Source organism: Ips typographus, linkage group LG16 (assembly GCF_016097725.1).
Source record: "Ips typographus isolate SLU linkage group LG16, UJ_Ityp_2.0, whole genome shotgun sequence".
NCBI classification, from domain to species: domain Eukaryota; kingdom Metazoa; phylum Arthropoda; class Insecta; order Coleoptera; family Curculionidae; genus Ips; species Ips typographus.
In genome coordinates, this window is record NC_138437.1 from 2,414,061 (window position 1) to 2,435,717 (window position 21,657).

The 21,657-nt window shown below is 33.9% G+C and overlaps 1 protein-coding gene across 2 annotated transcripts; it reads right to left on the reverse strand.

Moving 5' to 3' along the window:
- Positions 1–408: 408 nt before the first annotated feature.
- On the reverse strand, positions 409–20,552 carry LOC145739024 (uncharacterized). 2 transcript variants are annotated; one of them, XM_081994309.1, is made up of 10 exons: positions 20,441–20,552; positions 16,568–16,760; positions 16,337–16,513; positions 16,040–16,278; positions 15,672–15,980; positions 15,332–15,617; positions 8,980–13,175; positions 5,659–7,822; positions 5,136–5,302; positions 409–4,212 (listed from the first exon to the last, which is right to left on the reverse strand). In XM_081994309.1, exons 1-10 carry the CDS (start codon positions 20,525–20,527, stop codon positions 3,319–3,321), a joined length of 8,712 nt encoding a protein of 2,903 aa, XP_081850435.1. In that variant the 5' UTR covers positions 20,528–20,552; the 3' UTR covers positions 409–3,318. The 2 variants fall into 2 exon arrangements, with proteins under 2 accessions (XP_081850435.1, XP_081850436.1); XM_081994310.1 differs by having other exon boundaries at positions 4,043–4,229.
- Between the last annotated feature and the right edge of the window lie 1,105 nt (positions 20,553–21,657).

Genomic DNA, 21,657 nt, shown 5'->3' on the forward strand with positions numbered 1-21,657 from the left:
AACCAAGCATACATATGATTAATTTGATACCTACGTACTAAACAAAGAAAAATTTGTCGAGATATGTTTTCGGTAAAGAGCATTAGGTAATGCTTAAAGGTAATTCATACAAATACTAATCCTTTTTTTCCTGATAATGGACATAATTTGTATGAGGAATTCCATGTTTGGCAACACTCAGTCAGTATTTGCTCATTCAATAAAAACACTTGAATTTCTATTATAGCAAAAATCAAAGTTCAATATGAGATGACGTGACAATATTATAGAAGTATAAATACTTTGAATGTGACAAATCAAGAAAGGTTATTCTATAAATTGTCCAGAGTTTTCTGCAAAACCTTTTATAAAAAAGATGTTGTACAGGACATTTAAAACACATCTTCTATTCAAGTAATGCTAGTAAAGTACTTTTTGTAAGAACATTTATTTCGAAAAAATACTGTAATAAAAAAACATACAGAGTTTGTCTTATATAATCGAAATTCTGCGTACGTACATCAACTAAGCATACAGAAATTGAATACTTATATTCTAGACAATACAATAAACAGAATGAAAATTAAAATTGAATCATAATTGAACAATGGATGGTCAAAATTTACAATGCATAGGATTGTCTAACTTAAAGTTCTTAAACGATTGCGCAAATAAACTAATAAAAAATAAAGAAAATAACATTCTTTGAAAATGTACAGGGTTGTTCATTATAAATTACCCATTCCTTACTATTTTTAATATTCATTCAAGAAAAAAGTTATTATGTGGAAGTTACTGGTAGTTTACAGAGTGTTCTAGAGAGTTTATAATATATAATGTATTTCATAGCATACTTTAGTAATGTTAATTCTTAATAAACAGTACTAATTAAAGTGGTCACAATAAATCTGACAAAGCTGTCATGTAACCCATTGTCAGAAAACGCCACGAAGATATTACACTAAAAACTGCAAATTGTCTGCCAGTTTATTTATAAAGTTTATTTTTAATTAACTCTGTTAACTGCTAGTAACTAAATGTTTGATAGTACCATTAAAAGTTAAAACCATAAAGCATTTCGACATAAGTTTTTTTCTTCAGACACAATAGAAGCAATGAAAAAAGGTGGATAATTTTCAGTGATTATTTCCCTCATTGTACTAGCAGCCAATAAAATTCAATGAACCTTTCTAGTTCGACCAATGAGAGCCGTTTTATACTGATTAAATCCCTAGCTGCTAAAATTTAATAGTGATTAAACACCACCTACCTTTTTCGAATACGTTTTTTGAAGAACATTTGATATTAAACGAAATGGGATTTAGACACATATAAAATTTAAGTTATTTTCTTCAATATTAACAATTAATAAATCACTATAACGTAGTTTCCATGATGACGTATGATTGTCAATCTGAAATGTAAACCAAAATATACATGGATGGCTGAACGAAAATCTGTCGTCTGTTGGGGTGAGTTCAATATTATCATTAATTTCATCACCTTTAGTTTAGTACTTGTGTTCTAACTAAGGTGTTTTCTTGTTAATATACTAAAATGTGGGTTTTCAGGAAATAATCTTGACATATACCCTTCGGCGTTCACGTTTTATCACGTAAAATGTGCATTGGTACTTTTTTGCACATCAATCATTTTCCAAACAAAATTTTGCAAAAAACCACCTATGCACAGTTTACCTGATAAAACTTGAACGTCTCGAGATATAACCTATGAATAACCCAGTACAGTTATTAACAAACCAAATGTTGAAAAAAAATTGAATAATTCAGATTCACTGTAACAAACCAGTTTAAAATATCAAACAGTAAGCAAATTAAATCAGCTTCTAAAAATCGTTTAAATAATTTAAGTTAGACTGAATAATTTTCTACAATCAATGTCACTAAAATAATACTATAAAACAAAATTAATCAACAAAAACAAAATATACAACAGAAGTAAAAATAAAATAATTACGATAATGGTCGTGCAAAAAATAGCAAGTTAACACTTCACGCAGAGGATATATTCATTAAACCAGTGGCCATTTTTGTTTATAAGGAACGATTTATTGTGTGCGACGATCTAATGTGAATTGATGTGGACGTTTTGACACTTTAAACGTACGCAAGCGGTAGAGCTATCATGCTAACACGGGTTTGACAGTTTACTAGTACCGTGTCAGTCTAGTTTGTACCGGGTGGTCAAATAAGATCGACAGTCTGTATATACAATAAAACAAGTCAAATACAAAAATTGTATTAAATAGTACAACTATAAATTATAGCCCCGACCACCCAATACAAATCTACTATTAGATAAACTATGACTTTAGGTCTGTTTTAGATAGAATTCTCAACTGATAATCAAAGAAAATATTAATGGAACGTCAGCATTGAATCCATGAAAGCCTACATTCCTTTGATTTTCTGTTAGACACCATTTAGGAATTGTCTCTAAGAACCTCCCTCAATGAATTTCCTTTAAATTAATACCTCAAGGTAGCCACTGGAATAATACCTATATTTGTCCTATAGTTATTACTTATTTACATCGACAAACTGCACGTTTATTAAATAAAAATATTTTACATTACACGAGAGAAATTTACAGTGAGAGATAACTACCATAAAGACTGCAAATGTAGCAATTAAGATTTTTTTGTATACAATTTATCCTCCGCTATTCCCACATTGCACATTTCTCAATTTGTACTAGAGTGCAATCATTCCATTAAACGAATTTCAATAACAATATAAATAATAACAAAATTTTTAAGTTCGCTAATAGAAATTACTGATTTGTTGAGGCAACAGCAGAGTTCTTGAACATATAATTCTCTACTTTCTAGACAATTTTCGGAATAAAGCCACGTTTCCTGCGGGCGAACATAAGTAGCAAATCGATGAGCAAATAGATATTTACAATATTCAATATAAACACAATTACTTTAATTTATAACATACATCATATGGCTATTTGCAAGTACCATTTAGTCTTTTTTCAAACAGGACATCTCGTAGATGCTGTGGGGCATTAAAAAAATCCCAATTCACCCTGTGTTTAGCACGAGTTTCTACCAAAGAATTACAAGAGAATAAACCAACTTTTAACTTTCCACAAAATTATATAAGAATATACGAACTATTAATGTTTGGCAATCGTTACAATAGATTTGATTCTGGGAGTGATTCAGACGCCTGCTTTAATCAGGCACGGCGTATATTATTAGTACTACCTCACACTCAATAAAAAGGCAGTAATATCACGGAGTTAAATTGCCTTAAAGAATTCACACGCAAATGCACAACACTTTCATTATGTCACTGATTGCTACGACTACCTTTTTTTATTAATGGCTAATTTCTTGTTGGATACAGGGCTATGACCTTTAGGGGAATTCATCCTTTTCCTAGGGTTGTATACATTACGAGACCCATTAAGACACAAGCAAGTTTTTCTTCCGATTTTCTTACAATTTCTACTGGCTTCAATCCCACCGTGTATTGGACAGTGATCTGACTTATTTCCCTGGCTTAACTCAACGTCCTCAAGAGTATCCACCACAGTTTCTTCTTGGATCGCCATAGGAGCCTCTTCTTGCATGACATTTTGCGAACTGGTAACTTCTTCGTGCCATCCTTCCTGTTGTGTTTTAACCATTTTCTCCCCTTTCTTCCTGTTGCTGTATTTAAACCTATATTTAATGGAATGACTGTTGTCGGTGTAATCAGGTGGAATAGGTGAGTTTAAAGTCACTTCTGATATAGCTGCGCAGCTGGGTAAAAGAGTGCAATCATCGCGAGCTGCAGAAGAGTCAACCACCGAATTATTCCCATTAACCGGTTCATTCCCTGATATAGGAGGATGGTACTCTACGTAATCAAACAAATCGTTACGCAAAGATCCGGAATTCTCATCGTCACTAAACAAATGCAATCCTTCTTTCCCTTTAACTATAGTCTGGATTTTTTGCCCTCCTTGCTCATACGAGGGTGAATGGTTGGAATCGAACAGCAAATCAGCTTCTGGAAACAAATCGCTGGCACTTGGTTCGTCCACTCCCAAATCTTCGCATTCTTCCGAAAGTGATTTCTGTAGTCGCAGCTCTCTTTCTATGGCCGCTTGCTTTTGGACTTCGGGATCGATTTTTTTATTGATATTTTTCTTTGTTCTTATGGCGTAGTAAACGGCGTTGTTTTTAAATACTTTGGTTGTGGATCCCTGAGGTACCTGGAACACAACAAATGCTGTTGTCTATAAGTAATATGTTCTTTACTTAAGGTAGGGATGAGTTAAAAATCTAATAGTTAGCGATAATTTGTATCTGATTAGCTGTTTAAGAGAAAAAAAAAGTAATATCAAGCGGTCAATTCTGGTATGTAACCAATACATGTTTCAATTGGTTGAAATTTGGTTTCATGGGGACAAGTACTAAAATTTTTCTTGTGATTTTGAACAGTTTATGTTAGCATAAAATTGTAATCCTTACAGAAGTTAGAATAATTGAAAAAATAAGAAATTACAAATCCTGTGACGTCGCAACTATCAACTACTTGTCAAAGTTGACACTTGTTGATACAATATGTCTAGAAACAATATATTAGAGAGTTTTTATGCCGTTAAATTTAGCCATAAGCATGAAATGTTCTTGAAAAATGTTAAAAATAAAAGGTTGACATGTGTTTTTAGAAATCTCTCGCTTTGAGCTTAAAATATGATCACATGACTTTTTCGTTTTTCCTTGAAAATGGATGTGTAATTTGTTGTTTACAATTATAAATTTAATACTGTAAACCCGCCATAATACATTTTAATTCTAGTTTAAGGTAAAACGCAGTTTTACAAAACGATTAAGTCACCAGTACCTTAGAATTTGGTACATTAATTTACTCAGTTGACTCCTTATTACTTGTTAAATTAATTATATTTTGGGTATTGGTACATATTGATGTACATCTCCATATAATCAGCAACATCATGCCATTAAAAACATTTAGTGTGAGACACCCTGTATACTAGGTCAAACAAGCTAGACTGTGTAATCAAACCGCAACAGTTATTCAGCCTCCATGCTGACAGTTTAAAATAATTGGTCATGGTCAAGGTGAATCACACATCATAATTATTTAATGCATATATCAACAGCCACGTACCTTTCCGTGAGTAAATTCTTTGGGCGGAGCTGCTGTAGTCGTCTCAGCTTCTTCGTTAGCTTTCCGGTACTTTGCGTTGGTATGACTCAGCATAGGGCCATTTGAGGATGAAGCGTTTACCAACACTGAACCTATACGATGTTGAACGGGTTTGGAAGAGTCATTTTCTGTAACAAACAATTGATGTTTAAATTCATCTAGATAATTAAAAAAAGAATAGTAATCACCACATCCAAATATGTTCTAGATATACTAGTTAATCATAAAATACTCAGTTACATTGATAAAATAACTAGTAATATACTTAAAATTCAGTAAATTTCGGATAGCCTTGGCAATGAACAGATTTTCAAGGCTCCGATCCCCATCCCTCTAAAAGTAATTTGTCAGGTTTTCAAAATATTTTTTAATAATAGGTAATATCACATCAAGTATTAAATGAAAGACTCTTTTTGTGAAAAACTACCTGTCACCCTGCAATGTTCAGACCAACCAAATCATAATACTTATATAAAAATATTACCTTTACAAATTGTAGTGTCTGAGATGTTCTGAGCAATATTAAGCTCCTCTTCCTTCTTGACTACTGCTGCTATGACTGAAGTGGCCACGCTGTTGGTTTTCTGGGTTGAATCATAACTGTCAGCAGTACTGGAAGGACTAACGTTGCTTTTAGTATTTGCTTCACATTGTGCGCTTTCTCCTGACATATTAGTACTACTGTCAGGTAGAGGAACTTCCGGGGACTTCTCGACGGTGGCTGTTTCCCTAGATGGAGCGATTGTAAGCAACAGCTCTGTACTGTTGGTTTTCTCACGATCGTCGATTTTCTTTAGAGTTATAGGTTGTGCTAAAGCAACGGCAGTTACGGAGTTGGATGGTAAAATTACGGGAGCCTGTACTGTGGGAGTGGATAAACTAGAAAAAGGTTGCAACGTAGAGTATTTAACGGCAGATATGGCGCCTTTCTTGTTTTGATTGGTAAAACTTTGGAATAGGAGCATGTTCTGGCCTGAACGAGTGGGCACCGTGGTTAAAATTTTGCTTCCTCCAGACACTACAGCAATTTGCTGACCACCTTTCACCACGGAAACTGGCATTATATAATTCCCCGGCATTATCAAGGCAGTATTAGGTATCTTCATTGTATCTCCCATACTAGAATCTGCTATGATAACGTTTCTAGGTTGAGTGGATGAGTCAGCAACGAGTAAAGGTCTAGCGGAGATAAGAGAGTTGGACGTAGCTGGTTCTAAGTTTGATTCTGGAGGAGTTACACTCGCTGACTGAGATTGTTCTTCGTCAGTCATAGATAACTGAACAGGGTTTCCTCCTGAACTGTCTTCACTTCCCATAGTTAAATCTTCATTGTCAGTTTCTACTAAGTTAAGACTAGACGAGGAATTATTGCACTTTTTCTTTTTCTTCTTGCTTGACGACGACGATGAGTTGTTAGAATTGGGATTGGTTGGAGGGTTTGACCTTCTTCTCGGCGCAGGTTTATTATTCAAATCAGGGGAGTTACGCAACTGCTCAGCATACTCGGCTAAAATATCGAAAATTCTTTGAGTCGTGTGTTCATCTTCTTGAGGTTTTTGCTGCGGTTTTGCGATTGGAGGAACTGGTGTTGGGGAAGTTTTTGCTACAGCGCTTCGAATGGTTTTACCTTTTGAAGCTTTAACAGTAATTTTGGGTAACATCACAGCATTTGCTTGAGTTACAGAAACCATATTTTGTGTTGCTGTAGCTTGACTTAAAGTTTGAGATGAATTCTGTTGAGGGCTGTAACTGCTGACGACCACTACAGGGGCTAGTTGGGTATATTTTTGAACTTGGTTGACATAAGTAAAACTGATTCTCTGCTGCTGTGGAGCTTCTTGACTATTACTTTGTGAAGTGGATTCAGGTTGTGCTGGATTACTACTGCGTTCTTTGACTTGTTTATAAACCATATCAAACTCCCTCAGCTGCTCTAAAGTTGTAGAACTAACGTTAGGTTGGGGAGCTCTAACTGCATTAGCAGGAATTTGTAGCTGAACTGGTTTGATAATTCTCGCAGCATTTGTGGGAACAGCACCGGGCCTACACAAGGTAATTCTTGTGGCCGAATATTCTTCAACAAGTTCCCCATTTTGCTCAGTAATTTTAGGTTTTCCTTGTAAAGCTGCAGCTAGGAGGGCACTCATTTTATTCTGTATAACAGTTTCTTTTACCAAACTAATCTGTTCGTGTGTCGATCCAGTAATTCTAAATAACTGTCTCGTATTACTTCCTGGGGGAATTAAACTCACAGTTTGTCCTACAGGGACCTGTCCTCGAAAAATCACGTTTCCGCTAATAGGCTGAACATTCACAGGTAACGCTTTTGCTGTTATTTTCTTCACGTCAGGAGCCGCTGTTGTAGTAGGAGTAGGGGTTCCACTATCATCCGCTGAAACGCTCGCAGTCTCCGGTGTCGCATCATTGTTACCTTGATACACAGTTTTGCCAAAAGCTTGTTGAAATTTTGGAAGTGAAGAACTTTTGCAGATAAACTGTAAGATGGTACTTCCTTGTGCTGGGCTGGAAGCAGTGGCAGCAACTCCTGCTTGGGTTGTTGTAGTAACTATTCTTAAGTTGGTGTTTACCGTTTTTGTGGCTTGTGTATCAGGTTGTTCGTCTGGTTCTACTTTTATCACGGTAGTTGTCTAAAATTAATAGTAACAATATTTAAAATCAAATTAAAATTTAATTTAAAGTTTAAATTTAGTACTAGGAGTAGTCATTTCTACAAAATAACTGCTGGCTAAAGCCCAGGTAAATATTGTTGTCTGAGAGTTAACAAGATATTAGAAAAATGGTTCTAAAAATGATGTGAAATTTGCCTAAAGTGAAATTAATTTTAGACAGCACGTACTAATAATCGTCAATTTGGACGGTCACAAATATACATTAACCTATTAATAAAAAGTTTTGGGTATTTTAGAAGTTGTGAAGTCACAAACGATACATGAAGTGGTTAAGCCGGTTTTACCCAGCCGGTATACCTCGCTGGTTTACAAAGTATAAATTAGTAAAACACATTGATTTTATCAAAGTTACATTCCTGAACTTCTTGGGGTACAATGTGATTTCATTTTACACCTATCAAGCATTTAACTCAAGGCTGTCAATGAAAACTTTACCAAACAAGAATTTTAGGTTCTAATAATAATTTGTACTTGTTTTTGTTATATTTTATATATTTGGGTTTTAAAATTTTATAATCATCAATTTTATGTAATGGTTAAGTATGTGATAAGTGATTTTTCTGACTTTGTACTACTAAATTAGTTGTTACTTAGAGTACGCTTTAGGTTAGAAAAACATACTGTTTTTAATGTAGAGATTATTCTTAAAAAGGAATAGTCTCTGAAATACGTACTTATACATTTTTTCTGCAAACTCGTCTTGTGTTGGCAATATATATATAATTAATCTTTATTCATAAAGAATGGGCTATCGACCAATTGGTCTTTCTACCCGTTCATAAAATATTTTATGTAAAATTTTATTTTACATGGATAAAAATGTGTCCTTCAAATTTCTCTAGAATATATCTTCCATTCCACACACAACAGTTATGAATGTGAATAAAAACACCGCAGAACTTTGAAGTATGTAGTTCTGATAGAAATGTATTATGAAAGTTTCAAGTTTGTCTTAGTCTCTTCCAGAAAACTCTTGAAGCTTAAATTAGTCGCGAAAATCAACCCAAGAAAAGTAATGGTCTTTATTTAGTACCTCCAACCATAAAACCTACCAACTTACGATACATTAATCATACTTTTCTACTCTTTACTTCTTAAAAAAAAAACATACTTACCGGCCTATCTGTTGTGGTAGTAGGTCTTATAACTTGTTGAGACAATAAATTGACATAGGGAGTTGTTTTGGGCTGCACAGCCTTCACAGCAGCTTTATTAGCAGTCAGCACGTTAATCAACGTCGACGTTGGAGGTGTCGAATTAGCAGAACCGGTCGCTGAACTAGATGACGGCAAGTCAGAGTTGCTGTCATATCTTTCAGATTTTCTATCTGTAACTAATTTAGGTTGTCCAATCCGTTGAATGTGGGGAGTGACCTGTGTGCTAGTCTGCGTATTTTGACCAGGTACGTTAGTTGATCGAGATAATGAATGCTGGACTACGTTAACCACATGATCAACATTCCTAGGTAACATTTCTGAATAGTCATGTAATCCTGGAATTCTTAAGTTTAGAGGTTCGTCATTTGTTGAGTAATTTTTAACTGCAAGATCCATCAAGTCGAAGATTCTTTTCCGTTTGCTTTTAATCTCAGTAAGGTTATCAACATTGTAATCCGCTAATGGAGAAGCTTTTTTGTAAATTTCGCCGTCCGCGTTTCTATTTCTCTCTTCATCGTTTTTTGATGCTTCTGTTACAAATATTTTAACTGGCCTAGATCCGGATTCAGGCAATGGATTCTGAGCTGCAGGTGGTCGGCGGGATCTGTACTTGTGCACGTCTTTTTCCTGGTCTAATTTGAAACAAGGAACGTCATCGTGTTTTCTTTTTCGAGAGTTGTAATATTTTTTTATTCCCGGTTTGTCATAAGGAAAGTCTTGGAAAAATTTTGATTTGTAATACTCAAAGTCAAATTTTCCCATTGCTGCGTCGTCCAATTGGGAATAATTCAATTGAAAACTAGTTTCTTTGATATTTTCTTTATCTAATTCAGAACGTGATTCGTCTCCATAGTGATCAGAAAAAAGTTTTAACTTGTCCGTCGCGATTTGAAAAGGACTTCGAACATTTTCCTTGGAATTAGGTAACTTAGGTTTCTTCAGAATACTTTGACTAGTTACGTCATCAGAAAAATTCTTGTTTTTATCTGCCGTGTGCTTAACATTGACAAGTTCTGTTTCTTCAAAAAAACTGCTAACTTGTTCTTCAATTGACTGTTCAGTAGAAGGACCAGGTTTGCTTGTAACATCAAACCTTTCATCACTTACATTGTTAGTGTCATCACAGAAATCTTGCTCAAGAAATAAGGGTTGTGTACTCTCAGTCAACACCTGATTACTCTGAATTGGGTTAGGAACTATTAAAGAATCATCTTCCACTGCCTCATTCAGTTCTGCAACAGAATCTGCTAAAGTTATTGCTTCCTGCTGAAGAGCAGGATGACACGATTCAGAAGCATTCAAGTCATTACTACTAATGCTGCCACATTTATAATTCATATCTTGGCTAACATCTTCCTCTTTAATTGTATGGCTATCGTTGCCATCAAGCCATTCATCAATTTTTCTCAAGACTTCGTCGTTATCACAATATTGTAAACCTTTTGAGACATTATTACTCGATACGTCTGTTATGTTATTACTATCACAGTCCATTATATTTACATTTTTATTTATTGTGCTAAAATCACCATATATGTTAACGTCCAAATGGTCTTTGGAACCACTGCTGTTGTTACCACAAACCGTTGAGGTAGTATTTGTTTCCCCAGTAGCTTCAATCTCAGTAACAGTTTGAATATCAAAACACGCATTATCTTCACATTTAATTACAGCTTCCGAAAAAAGCAAGTCGTTATTACTAAGACTAGAATCATCAGTCAGAAAAACAACATCTTCAGTCTTCTCATCGCTATCAACAAGCCTGTTCTCTTTGTCACAAGTGGTCGTCGTCTCCGTCTGGCTTTGAGAAGAATGACTTTGGTTGGAATGTATAGGCACCGTTTCCGTCTCCGTTTGTGCGCTGCAAAGTTCGTGAAGTTCCGATGGTTTGATTGTAGTTTGACACGCCACTTTGTTGAACGATGCCAAAGCGAGCAACTCTTTCACTTTCTCCTGAGGTACTATGATTATTTTGTCTAGTCGACAAGGAACTGGCACTGGCTTCTTGTAAACTTCCTGAGGAGGTATATCGTTCTGAAGAGAATCCGACCCCTCCGGCCGGCGCGTTATTTGCAATGGTTCGTCGAAAGTTTTCTCTTGAACCTCCTCCCTCTGAATTTCCATGGGACATGCCTGGTCCTGACAGGGCACTAAACAATCGGTAGAAGTGTCCACCATTTTCTGGACTTGCTGTAGATGTGTTGTTATTTCTGCTGGAGGAGAATGCGAGGTCAACGAAATTGGCAATGCTGAATTTTCCATCGCCGCCATACGCGTTGCTAACGGAATCTCCGTTAAGGGAATGAAAAGAGTCTTCTTTCCTTTTAGCGAAACAGCTAGCTTGTTGCATTCTTCTATTTTGGGAACACTCTGAGGTGGTGATGCTAAGGCTGCTTGCAGCATTGAAAGGTTCGACTTTACTATGATTATTTTCGGTGTTTTGGTAATTAACTTTGCCACAAGAATTGACTGATCCAAACGTTCTAAAGGTATGATCACTTCTTTTGTATGTACTTGACTGGTGTCGGACGTCGTTTCCGAGTTCTCGGGTATAATTTGGTTTGGCTGGAGGTATTCCTGGCATTTTTCGGGATCTAATTTGACTATTCGGATCGTGAGATTCCGTAGTTTGACAGGTAGTTCGCCATTCTCCATGGTGTCGGTCTCGCTCATGATTGGGGACAAATCTGGAGTCCCATTGACGGCGGTCGTCTCTGCTTCTGAGCTGCTCTCGCTGATGTTTTGCTGCTTCATTTTGCATTCGTCGCTGATACCATTCGGCGAGGACATTTCCGGCGGTGATTTCGTTTGCGTCGGTTGAAGTACTTGGATTGGCTGTTCCTGACTGTTCGCCACTTGCCCACCAAGTAGAGGCAAAGTGGCAGCTTCGTTTTTTGGCTCACTGTTGTTTGTCAATTCAGCTTCGGTGTCCATATCTTGAACTACTTCCTTTAAAATAGCATCTAAGTCGGACACCTGAGTTGAACTCTTGATACTGGAGGGCTTTGTAATTGTTTGTGGTTTCGGTAACTTTTTCGAGCTTGTATGTTTTAGTGAACTAACAGTATTTGAAGAGAAGAATGACGCTGATGGATTATTATGCTTTTTGGTTAAATTACTTGGCAAACTTAACAATGAGGAGCTAGTGGAAGCTGTTTGTTTTGTAGAGTTATTTGCAGTTACTTTAGGTACTCCAAATGTTAAACTGCTTTTTATAATGTTTGATACGTAACTGGTAGAAGTCACGCTACTTAAATTTGTAGAGTCAAATACTGAATTTAGAGACTGCTCAGCTATGTTTTCTTGATTTGGTTTTGTGGCGCGACTATTTGATGAATAGTTAATCATACTGTGGCTTCCGCGATATTGTTGCCCATCCCTGTAAGAATTTCCATTCGTTTCACTGAACTCTGGTGGTGTAAATGAAACTCTCGCTGCCAGGTTGGAAGGACTAACAGATGAAAATTGATAACCATCTTCTCTGTGCCAGTCGTTTTCAGGGATATACGGTACTTTCTTTGTTGAAGAATGCGGCTCGTCATCTTTTTTCCTTTTTAAATTTGGTCTAAACATTCGGAGGCTCTTTAGAGTGTTAGGATCAGACTTCATTGATTGTGCTAACAACAGACTTGGTTCCCCAGTTCCGTCACTTCCCAAACACAGGGACCTCTCATGACTCTCAGAGAGAGAGGTAGAATCTTCACTTGCTGATGAATTCTCTTCATCAGAGACGAAATTTAAGTCTAAGTATTGCTCATAACCTTTCTCGATTCCGGTGTATTCGTCTACCGGTTCTCTTTTAATGTGTTGGAACATCGAATAATCCACGTCTACAAATTTCAATTCTGTGACGAAATTTTTCGTTTTTTGTGGATCATTCAAATAAAGAATACACAACCGATATAAGTCATTCCAAGAAAGCAGCCAACTTAATATCTGATAACGAGGATTTGATACGCAAACTACTAAATCGTCGCACAGAGATTCTGATATTCCTAATACTGACTCTTGAAGGGCTTCCTGAAGCGGTGTGTTCATGTGAAGAGGAGCAGCTAATTCTGGTTTGCACATCCACTCCCCACATTCTGGGCAAACCCAAGCTAATTCATCCGATGGCAAGACTGGAGGATGTAGTCTACATTTCCATTCTTGACCTAATAAGAATTTAAAATTAGTACATTTAAATAATGAGAGCTAAAACACGAAACTTCATAAATAACGACATTTTTGCTGAAATAATAACATTGTTATGCAGGCTGTATTTCGTGCGTGAATCATGGAATATCTTCACTAAATGTGTGTTTTTTTAATTTGATAAAGATATTAATAATGTATAATACCTGAATCTAAAGGATTTTATATACAACACAAATCCATTTTAAGTACTTAAGAATGTGCAAATCTAGTTTTTGTTAGTATATTTCAATGAAACATGATGAAAACAATCCAAACAAAAAATGTATAATAAAAACGCACTGTTTTACTGTCAATTTAAAAGACTGCCTAAATAGCAAATAATTTGTGATAGAAAACGTATGTTGATACATCTTCAAAATAACGAAAAACAATTTTATGGTTGGGTAAGACTAACAAATCTATTGTTTTAGTCAGTTCAGCAGAATGATCTTTTTGAAACAGGGAGCATCTTCTATTTTATTTCTAGGAACATAAATACTCATGAGTACATCAATACTCTGTAAAACTGCTTTAAAATTAGTTTAAAATTAAATAATAACAGTTTTTTCAAGTGTTAGAATAATATCAAAATATAAGATTTAAAAATTATGAAATGATTTTCAGCACGCAGATACCTATACTAATAAGTTGGGCTATATTAAGTAATTTCTGAAACAATCATGTCAATTGGCAGTTATTTAATTTTTTCAGAAAATGAGAAATATTTTGTAGTCAATCCACCTAATCTCTGACACTAACATTAATTTCACAGCTTTGACAATAATTGCCTTTATTTATAAGTTTTTTCTTCCCTATTAAATTTGAAATCACATAACACGCAAATGTGTCCGTAAAGTCGCGCATAAATTTTATTAAAAATCAGGGTTTTGTTTTCTGGGAAAACGCTCCGACACGTCAATATTTATTTTTTATTGCGATTGATTTTAAGGAGATGAGGCGCTCATGGATCTGTTGTGGCGAATGTTGTCCTTCAGGTGTTGCAGGATCCGTGGCACACACATCGAGAACTTCAATGGAATGTGGAGCACATAAAACTTCCATGAGAGCCTCATTTCTTTGAGGGGGACGTACCGTAGCAGGCGCGCTTCCCCGATTTGTCTCCCTGTGACTTCTTTTTATGGGGATATCTCAAATCCATTGTTTACAATGACAAACCACGGACCCTGCAACAACTGGACAACATTCGCCAAGCCAACAAAAACATTGCCGTCAATATGCTCGAAACAGTGGAGCGAAACTTCATAAAGCAGATGTATCAGTGTATAGCTAGTGAGGGCCTCCATTTGTCCGATTTTATTTTTAAAATCAATGAAACAAAAAATTAAGATGAGTACAATATGATAAAAAATAATTAAGTTGATATTTAAAAAACTTTTTCTTTTATTGATCTTTCAAATCTGTAGAACAACACCGGATTTCAATTATATTGAACGCATTTGAAGCGAAAAGGTGTTAATATTGTTACATGTTTGTTCTTTAAAACAAATAATAAAAAAAGTCATACTAAAAATAAGAGAGAATATAATTATTAATAATTTTCAAAATGTTTATCATGACCAGTATAAACACTTAATAATGAATTAAGATTGGGTAATATATAAAAAACATATGTCACTTAAAACTTGCCATTCAAAAAATATCCACAAAGAAGAAAAAATAACCATTGTTAATTGCTTTCACAAGCATATACAAGTTGTTTCATAAATATTGAAAGTTTTATAGATTTCCTAAGGGTATATTTAGTAACCCTCCTAGCAATTGTCACCTAATTCAGAGTCACCAGAAATTGATTTATTATGATTATTGTTGTTGAGGAAGAATGCAATAAAAGCTTTTAAAATCAGCTTTATATGCGGTTTTCTTAACTGTTTTATTTGCCATCAATTGGCAGTTCACTCCATGGGTTACATAGCAACAAGAAAAACAAATGAATAATGACAAAAGAACAGAAAACAGTAAAAAAGCCTGACAAACTGCATTGTCTATATATTCAATACCCCAAACCTGAAAGATGTATTTAAAAGTATAAGTACATAGTTGTAATGGAAGTCTTGTGTTCTAACCCTCTATATGCAATTAAACAAACAAATTATCACTTAATATAAATTCTTACCAGTATCCAAGACTTCAAAACCACTACGTCTTGCCAATTCCTCTATACGCTGTAATCTATCTTTGGTTGGTTCTAGACTGAAAGCTGTCAAAACGCATTCTCGAGCCACTTTGACATGATCATTCAAAAGGTCCGCCAAGTCTGTGAAAGTGTGCGCCAATCTAGATGTGGTCATCTTCACTTTTTCCTCGTCGTTCACATGTTTCAGACGTTCCAACTCGTTCATGTCGGTTGTTAAAGCTCTTATATACATCTCAATAGCGAAATGCCTCAATTTTTCTGCTGCCTATAAGGTACAATTAGTAAATAGAACTGTTCACTCACTTCAGTATACCATTACCCCTCTATGTATGACGTTACACATAACACACAAGCCTTCAGCGTCTGCAAGATTTGTTAAATTTCTTACAGATACTACAAATTCTTGAAGTAATGATTCAGTACTTGAGAGCACTAGATATGTTTTTAACAGGTCTGTTAATGATCCTTTAAGGCTGCTAGTGTATTTCATTAGGATTTTTGAAAGAAAATATCTAGAGCCAAAAATGGCGATTTTATGACAATTACGCCATATTTTAGATATTTTTACACGTTTCTTAGCAAACCTCTTGATAAGTTGGACGCCTTCATCCAACTGCAGCTCCTCAAACTAAAACAAAAATATAATCCCATTACTCCCTTTGCTTTTAAGTTAAAAGCAGAAGTTACCTGTTCGAGAATCTTTGATTTATCTTGAAATTTGTACAAAAGAGCGATGTAAATATCAAAAATAAACCACAGTTGCGTTTCAGTAGCATTCAAGTTAAAGTTCTGTATTACAGCTTGCCTCTTACATTTCAAAAAATTTGTTACTAAATTGAGTGCCAGGTCTTCACAATGATTTTCACACAACTTTTTTAATCGGACAGATACTAAATAAGCGGTTTCAACACAAAAGAATTCAATTTCTGCAACAGAAAAAACATTTCAAATATAAGTCAAATTGACCATATTGTTATGTTATACCCTTAGATCCAATTTCAGCATCTCTTTCTTGTATAAGGTTGTACAATACAGGATCTTCCCAAGGCTTTTTAACAACATCAGCTAATTTTTGGCAACGAGTTGAAAAAGCGTCATTCACACTGGCCAGGCTTCTTTGAGCCTTCTCTATACATTCTAATAAACTATCTCGAAAATGTTCTGCAAACATTTAAAACAAAATCAGTAACATTTCTAAAAAAAGAAACTATTCACCTTTAGTAGATCTCCACTCTCCAGTTAATACTACATTCAGTGCGTGCAGTTTAGCCCAATCTATTATTTGAATTATGTATTTAATATCAAATTGGGAAAAGTTCAATTCAGATATACTTTTCCATACTTCAATCAGTGATTGAACCTTATTTTCAAACTTTTCAGACTTATCATTTAATATTGATTCATATTTCTAAAAAAAAAATGAAACAAATTAAACAATAATAACAGCATCAGTTTAAAATAAAACTTAATAAAAAATGTTATATTCCTATCTATGAATATTCCTTATAATTAAGTTATTTTAGTAATGACGAAATAGTTGGTACAATGGTGACTTCATATCATAGCTTAATTTAGAGACATTTGAGACTATAAAATTGGCCATAGACCAGACTATAAGACTATGGAATTGATTTAGTTTTGCTGTAGATTAAAAATGCATAACAACCCTGTAAACTCTTATCTATTAATTGTTGACTTTAAGGTTAACCTCATGATTAAGCTAACTGACCATTAACAGATAATATGAGGTCAACTTTTATTAAAAAAATATTTTGGTATAAGAACAATTTGTCCACAGCAATCTTGTCAGGTCAGGTGTTAAAAATATGATTATGAGATAAAACCTTGTTTTTTCTCTGAACATTTATTGTTGAACATAGATTGAGGGTAAATGTGTCAGCTCATAATACAAGGAGTACCTAGAGGTTTTACTGCAACAGCAATAATTGTACAAACCAAACTTATTTTCAGAGAGTCTGAGACCAATGAATGGTTGCCTGGAGACAAAATACACAAAGATAAAAGAAACACAATGCAGTGAGACACAATAATTCACAATAAAATCACAATCATTTATTATTAGGATATACCTATATACTTGAAACAATCACAATTATCATTCATAATATCAAATTGCAATGATTGAAGTTGTGTTTCAATTGTTTCAAGTGGTAATGAGTTTCAGGAGAATATTATATTTGTCCTCTTTGCTGCATTACTGAGGATGTTCTTTTTAATTGGTTTTATTTGGTTTAATTGGTTTTAATCAATCCTGTGAAATCTACATGGTCTGTTTGGTAGGTAATATTTAACAATTAAATCAGAATTAAAACTCAGTACCTACATTAACAAATTAGCACATACCATATAGCTAGGATTTTAATTAAAGAATCATCATGGGTTTGATGTGTAGACTGTAGATAAAACCTGATTTAACAACATTTCTAAAGATAATGACCTTAAAAAACTTTAAAAAAATTATGTTAAAAAAATAATACATTTTCATGATATTCATTAGTTAAAGCAAAAGCAAACAACACTAGAATAATTAGTAATCTTTAATACCCCCTGACCATTATATTTATTCATTACTAAACAAGACTTATGTTGAACTTATATGATAATAACAAACATGTAGAAATTTTTCTTAGTACAAATACAGTCATCACTACAAATTACAACAGATGGCGCTCATTGAAGTGAGTACAGACATTAAATAGAAGTGTCCCACTAGACCAATTAAGTGACTTACTTTTTGTTACAGATTCTAATTACACACTAAGAGAAAAAGGAATTAATTCATAAAATTGTCTAGGCAAATGACATTCATAAAGCCTATGTCAGTGGAAGAATTGACTCAAGTTTGAAGTGTGTTTGCATTCACCATATTCTCCAGATATGACCAGTAGACATTTTTTCTAATGAAAGAAAAATATTGATGATAATAGATCATCAAAAAATATCCATCAAGCTAACAGTTTCTGACTAAGAAAAATTGGATGTTGGAGAAACTGTGGGCAAAGTCTGTCAAGATAGCAGGGAACCAAGTTGAGAAATAAAAATTAACCTCCCAAACACATATTTTTTTGGTTTATTGTAAAGATTTATTTATCCACTCCATATTTTTAGATCACTACAGCTGTAGTCAGGTCTCTCTAAGTGTTATAAAAATGACAAGTGAGAAACATGATACTCTAAATTACCATCAACAGATAAAAGACAATGACAGAGAGAAGCAGCCTATTATCACAGGGTTTTACTACATTAAGTAGAGAAACTTATTTTAGAATAAAATGAAAACTTTGACACTCTGTATCTCAAAAAATAGGGGGTTGCTTACACCTATTTATATGCCATAGCATAGCTATCTTAAATAAAGTTCTCAAAAGTCTTGCTAGTATAAACTAACTCACCCTGACCCATTACACACTTTGAACAAAACTCAAAACAAAAATGACAATGGCTTTCCTTTTATAATATATAATCCATAATCTCTAAGTACTTGTGAATTGTTATTAGTATTAGTGTGTTCTAATTTCAAGAGAAAACTGTCATTGGGACAAATATTGAAATTTTTGAGGAAATTTCATACTTGTTCTTTTTATACATCTAGAAATTCATAAAGAGACAAACAATTCATTTTGTTAGTGAGGACTTTGAGGAGAATAGCAGATAATGTTTATAATATACTTTAGTTATAATGAATAACTTTTTGGTATCCAGAGAGCAACTTATAACCTAAATCTACAGTAAAACATTAGACTGACCCAAGATCCACTGATTTAAATCTTCAGAAACTTATAAAAAACCCTTTCTAAATATGATACTACAGTGTTTAGTAGCATAAGTTTAGCAGTTTTAAACTTCATACAATGTTAAGTCTGTAAATACTGTTGTCTGAAGAATATCAACTTGTCTACTTTTAAGTTTTCTCTGCATAGTTGGACATGTCAAGTAAAGGAGTAATTAAACTAAATTTGTTTGTTCTTTTTTTTTGGTACAGTACTGAGCCTTTCTTCTCACTAATAAAATTACAATAGGTGTTTTGACTCTTTAGTTTTTACATCACAAATCACAATGATGAAAAAAGCTAATACAATGATATTTGACTACATAAGTTTAACTACAAAAAAGTGAAACACCCTGTGTATCATTCTTGTTGTGAGTGTCAGAAAGATGATTAATTGGATCTTGAATATATGGGTATTAAAATTAAAATACTAGATTCCATTTATGATTTTACATTTTTATGACCTTTTTCAGATAAAATGTATTTCATTTAAGTAATAATTTTGATAATAATATTCATGTAAAAAACTGAAGTAAAGGTCAATTTAATGCAGTTTAGAATTCCTTATAATTAGATCAAGAAAAGCTTACTGCAGTTAGAAACTTAAAAGTGGTTCCTACTTACCAGCTTACTTTAGTCTTGACTAGTGTTGATGATCATATTAGTCACTACAATCAGTTTAGATTTAATTTAAAATATAGTAGTAGACTCTACTGGGCAGCAATAAGAGAATGAAAGTTAATGATATGTGAATATAATGTCCCCAAGCCTGTAGGTTCTATGTAAAGGGCACCTTCAAAATGAAGTAAATAGACCAGTGTATGATGTTACTTGAAAATACCCTACTTTACAAATAAAACTGTAGTTTTTAAGACTGTTACATTGTTATAAGCATAGAAATGAAGTCACTATCGATAAATTGCCACTACTTGTTTGTCAAAAAATGTGAAATATAGGTGTTTTTAAAGGGCTCAAACAAAAAGTATCCACAGTTTGAGAACTCATCTTGAAACTGAAGCAATTAAACAAACAAGCTCCCAAATTAAATTTGAGGCTGTTCAGGAAACCCGATAACGCGTCCGGCACACATTTAATAAACACTCCACAATTTTTCGATGCCGGTGGCACGCTCATACATTTTTAAATTTTACAGGCGGAATTTCCTTCATATTTTCTGAAGTAATTCGGCACCGAATATGGCCGCCATGCGAAAAGGGAACTACACAATAGATTCACAGTACACATGCTAAATACGAGTAACTAATTAATCTAGAAGCACTAAATTTTCAAATTTTCACCTTATAAACATTTAGGTAGTATCTTTCTTGATCTTTGTTTACATTAGAAATAGATTCAAGCTTGTTATGTTCTTCTTGCGACGCCATATTTACACTAGAAAACTGCACGCAAACGCTTTTGTCTCTACGCATGAATTCAGCGTCAAAGATTATGTTGACGTTTGGCAGATGACAGATGCATTTCAGTTTTTAACCCATGAAAATATAATTATTTTATAAAAATTAAGAATTAAAGTAATAACATAAGAAGAATTGCGAAAAAAAACTCTTTTTTGACGAAAATTCTAGATTTTTCGTGATTTTTTTTTTATCTGTACTATATCCGAAGCAACCTAATCGAAAAACAAACAAATCAAAATTCGTGGTTAGCTATTCTTTACAAGACCCTCAAACCTAAATATTTAATACAATAAACTACCTAAAAATGTTGTAGGAAAACTACTATTTTGAACAATGATAACAATATCATATTCACATATTTAAGTTTTTCTCCACATAAATCCTGACATATTGGTGAATTTAATTTATTGTTTATAATAATATTAAAGGTTAAAGGGCTTTCTGTCCTTCATAAACTCAGTAACTGTTACAAAGATCGTGCTTGTATTGTCCTATAGAATTCAATATAATGGACGTAACTGGACACAACAGCTTTTGGTCCAATATACCAACTTCAAGGTTCTTCTATTTCAAACAATTTAGTTAGATTAATGCTTAACCAGTTAAAACGGTGTAGAATGTCTTATTTGAGTTATCATGTTTACTAGGATGTACAGGCAAAAACAGACTACTAGTTAGGGATGTGCAGACTATAAGGGTAGCTATATCTATCAGCCAGTTAGCGGTTGTCTTACAGCATCAAAAAAAATTAAGTCAAGTTTCTAATCTACAAGCCGAGAAGTCTGAAGTGTCGTGATTACTAAATTTATTGAAATGTTTGTAATAATGTGTATTTTATTATTTATTGTTGACTATTGAAAATTATTCTTGTTTCTTTGTTTCTTACCTTGTTTCTTATTAAAATTCACTTGAGACATTGGAACATTGAAACAAACGGAAAAAACCATTTTAGAATGAGTGATTGGTGATTGGATGATTTGGGAATTAAACAAGCTAAATATTAAGGTACGGGGAACGGGGAACCACAAAAAGAAACCACTGGTCCTTTACAAATATCCTGTTTATGGATTTTTAAGGGCCCATAAAGTTTGGGAATA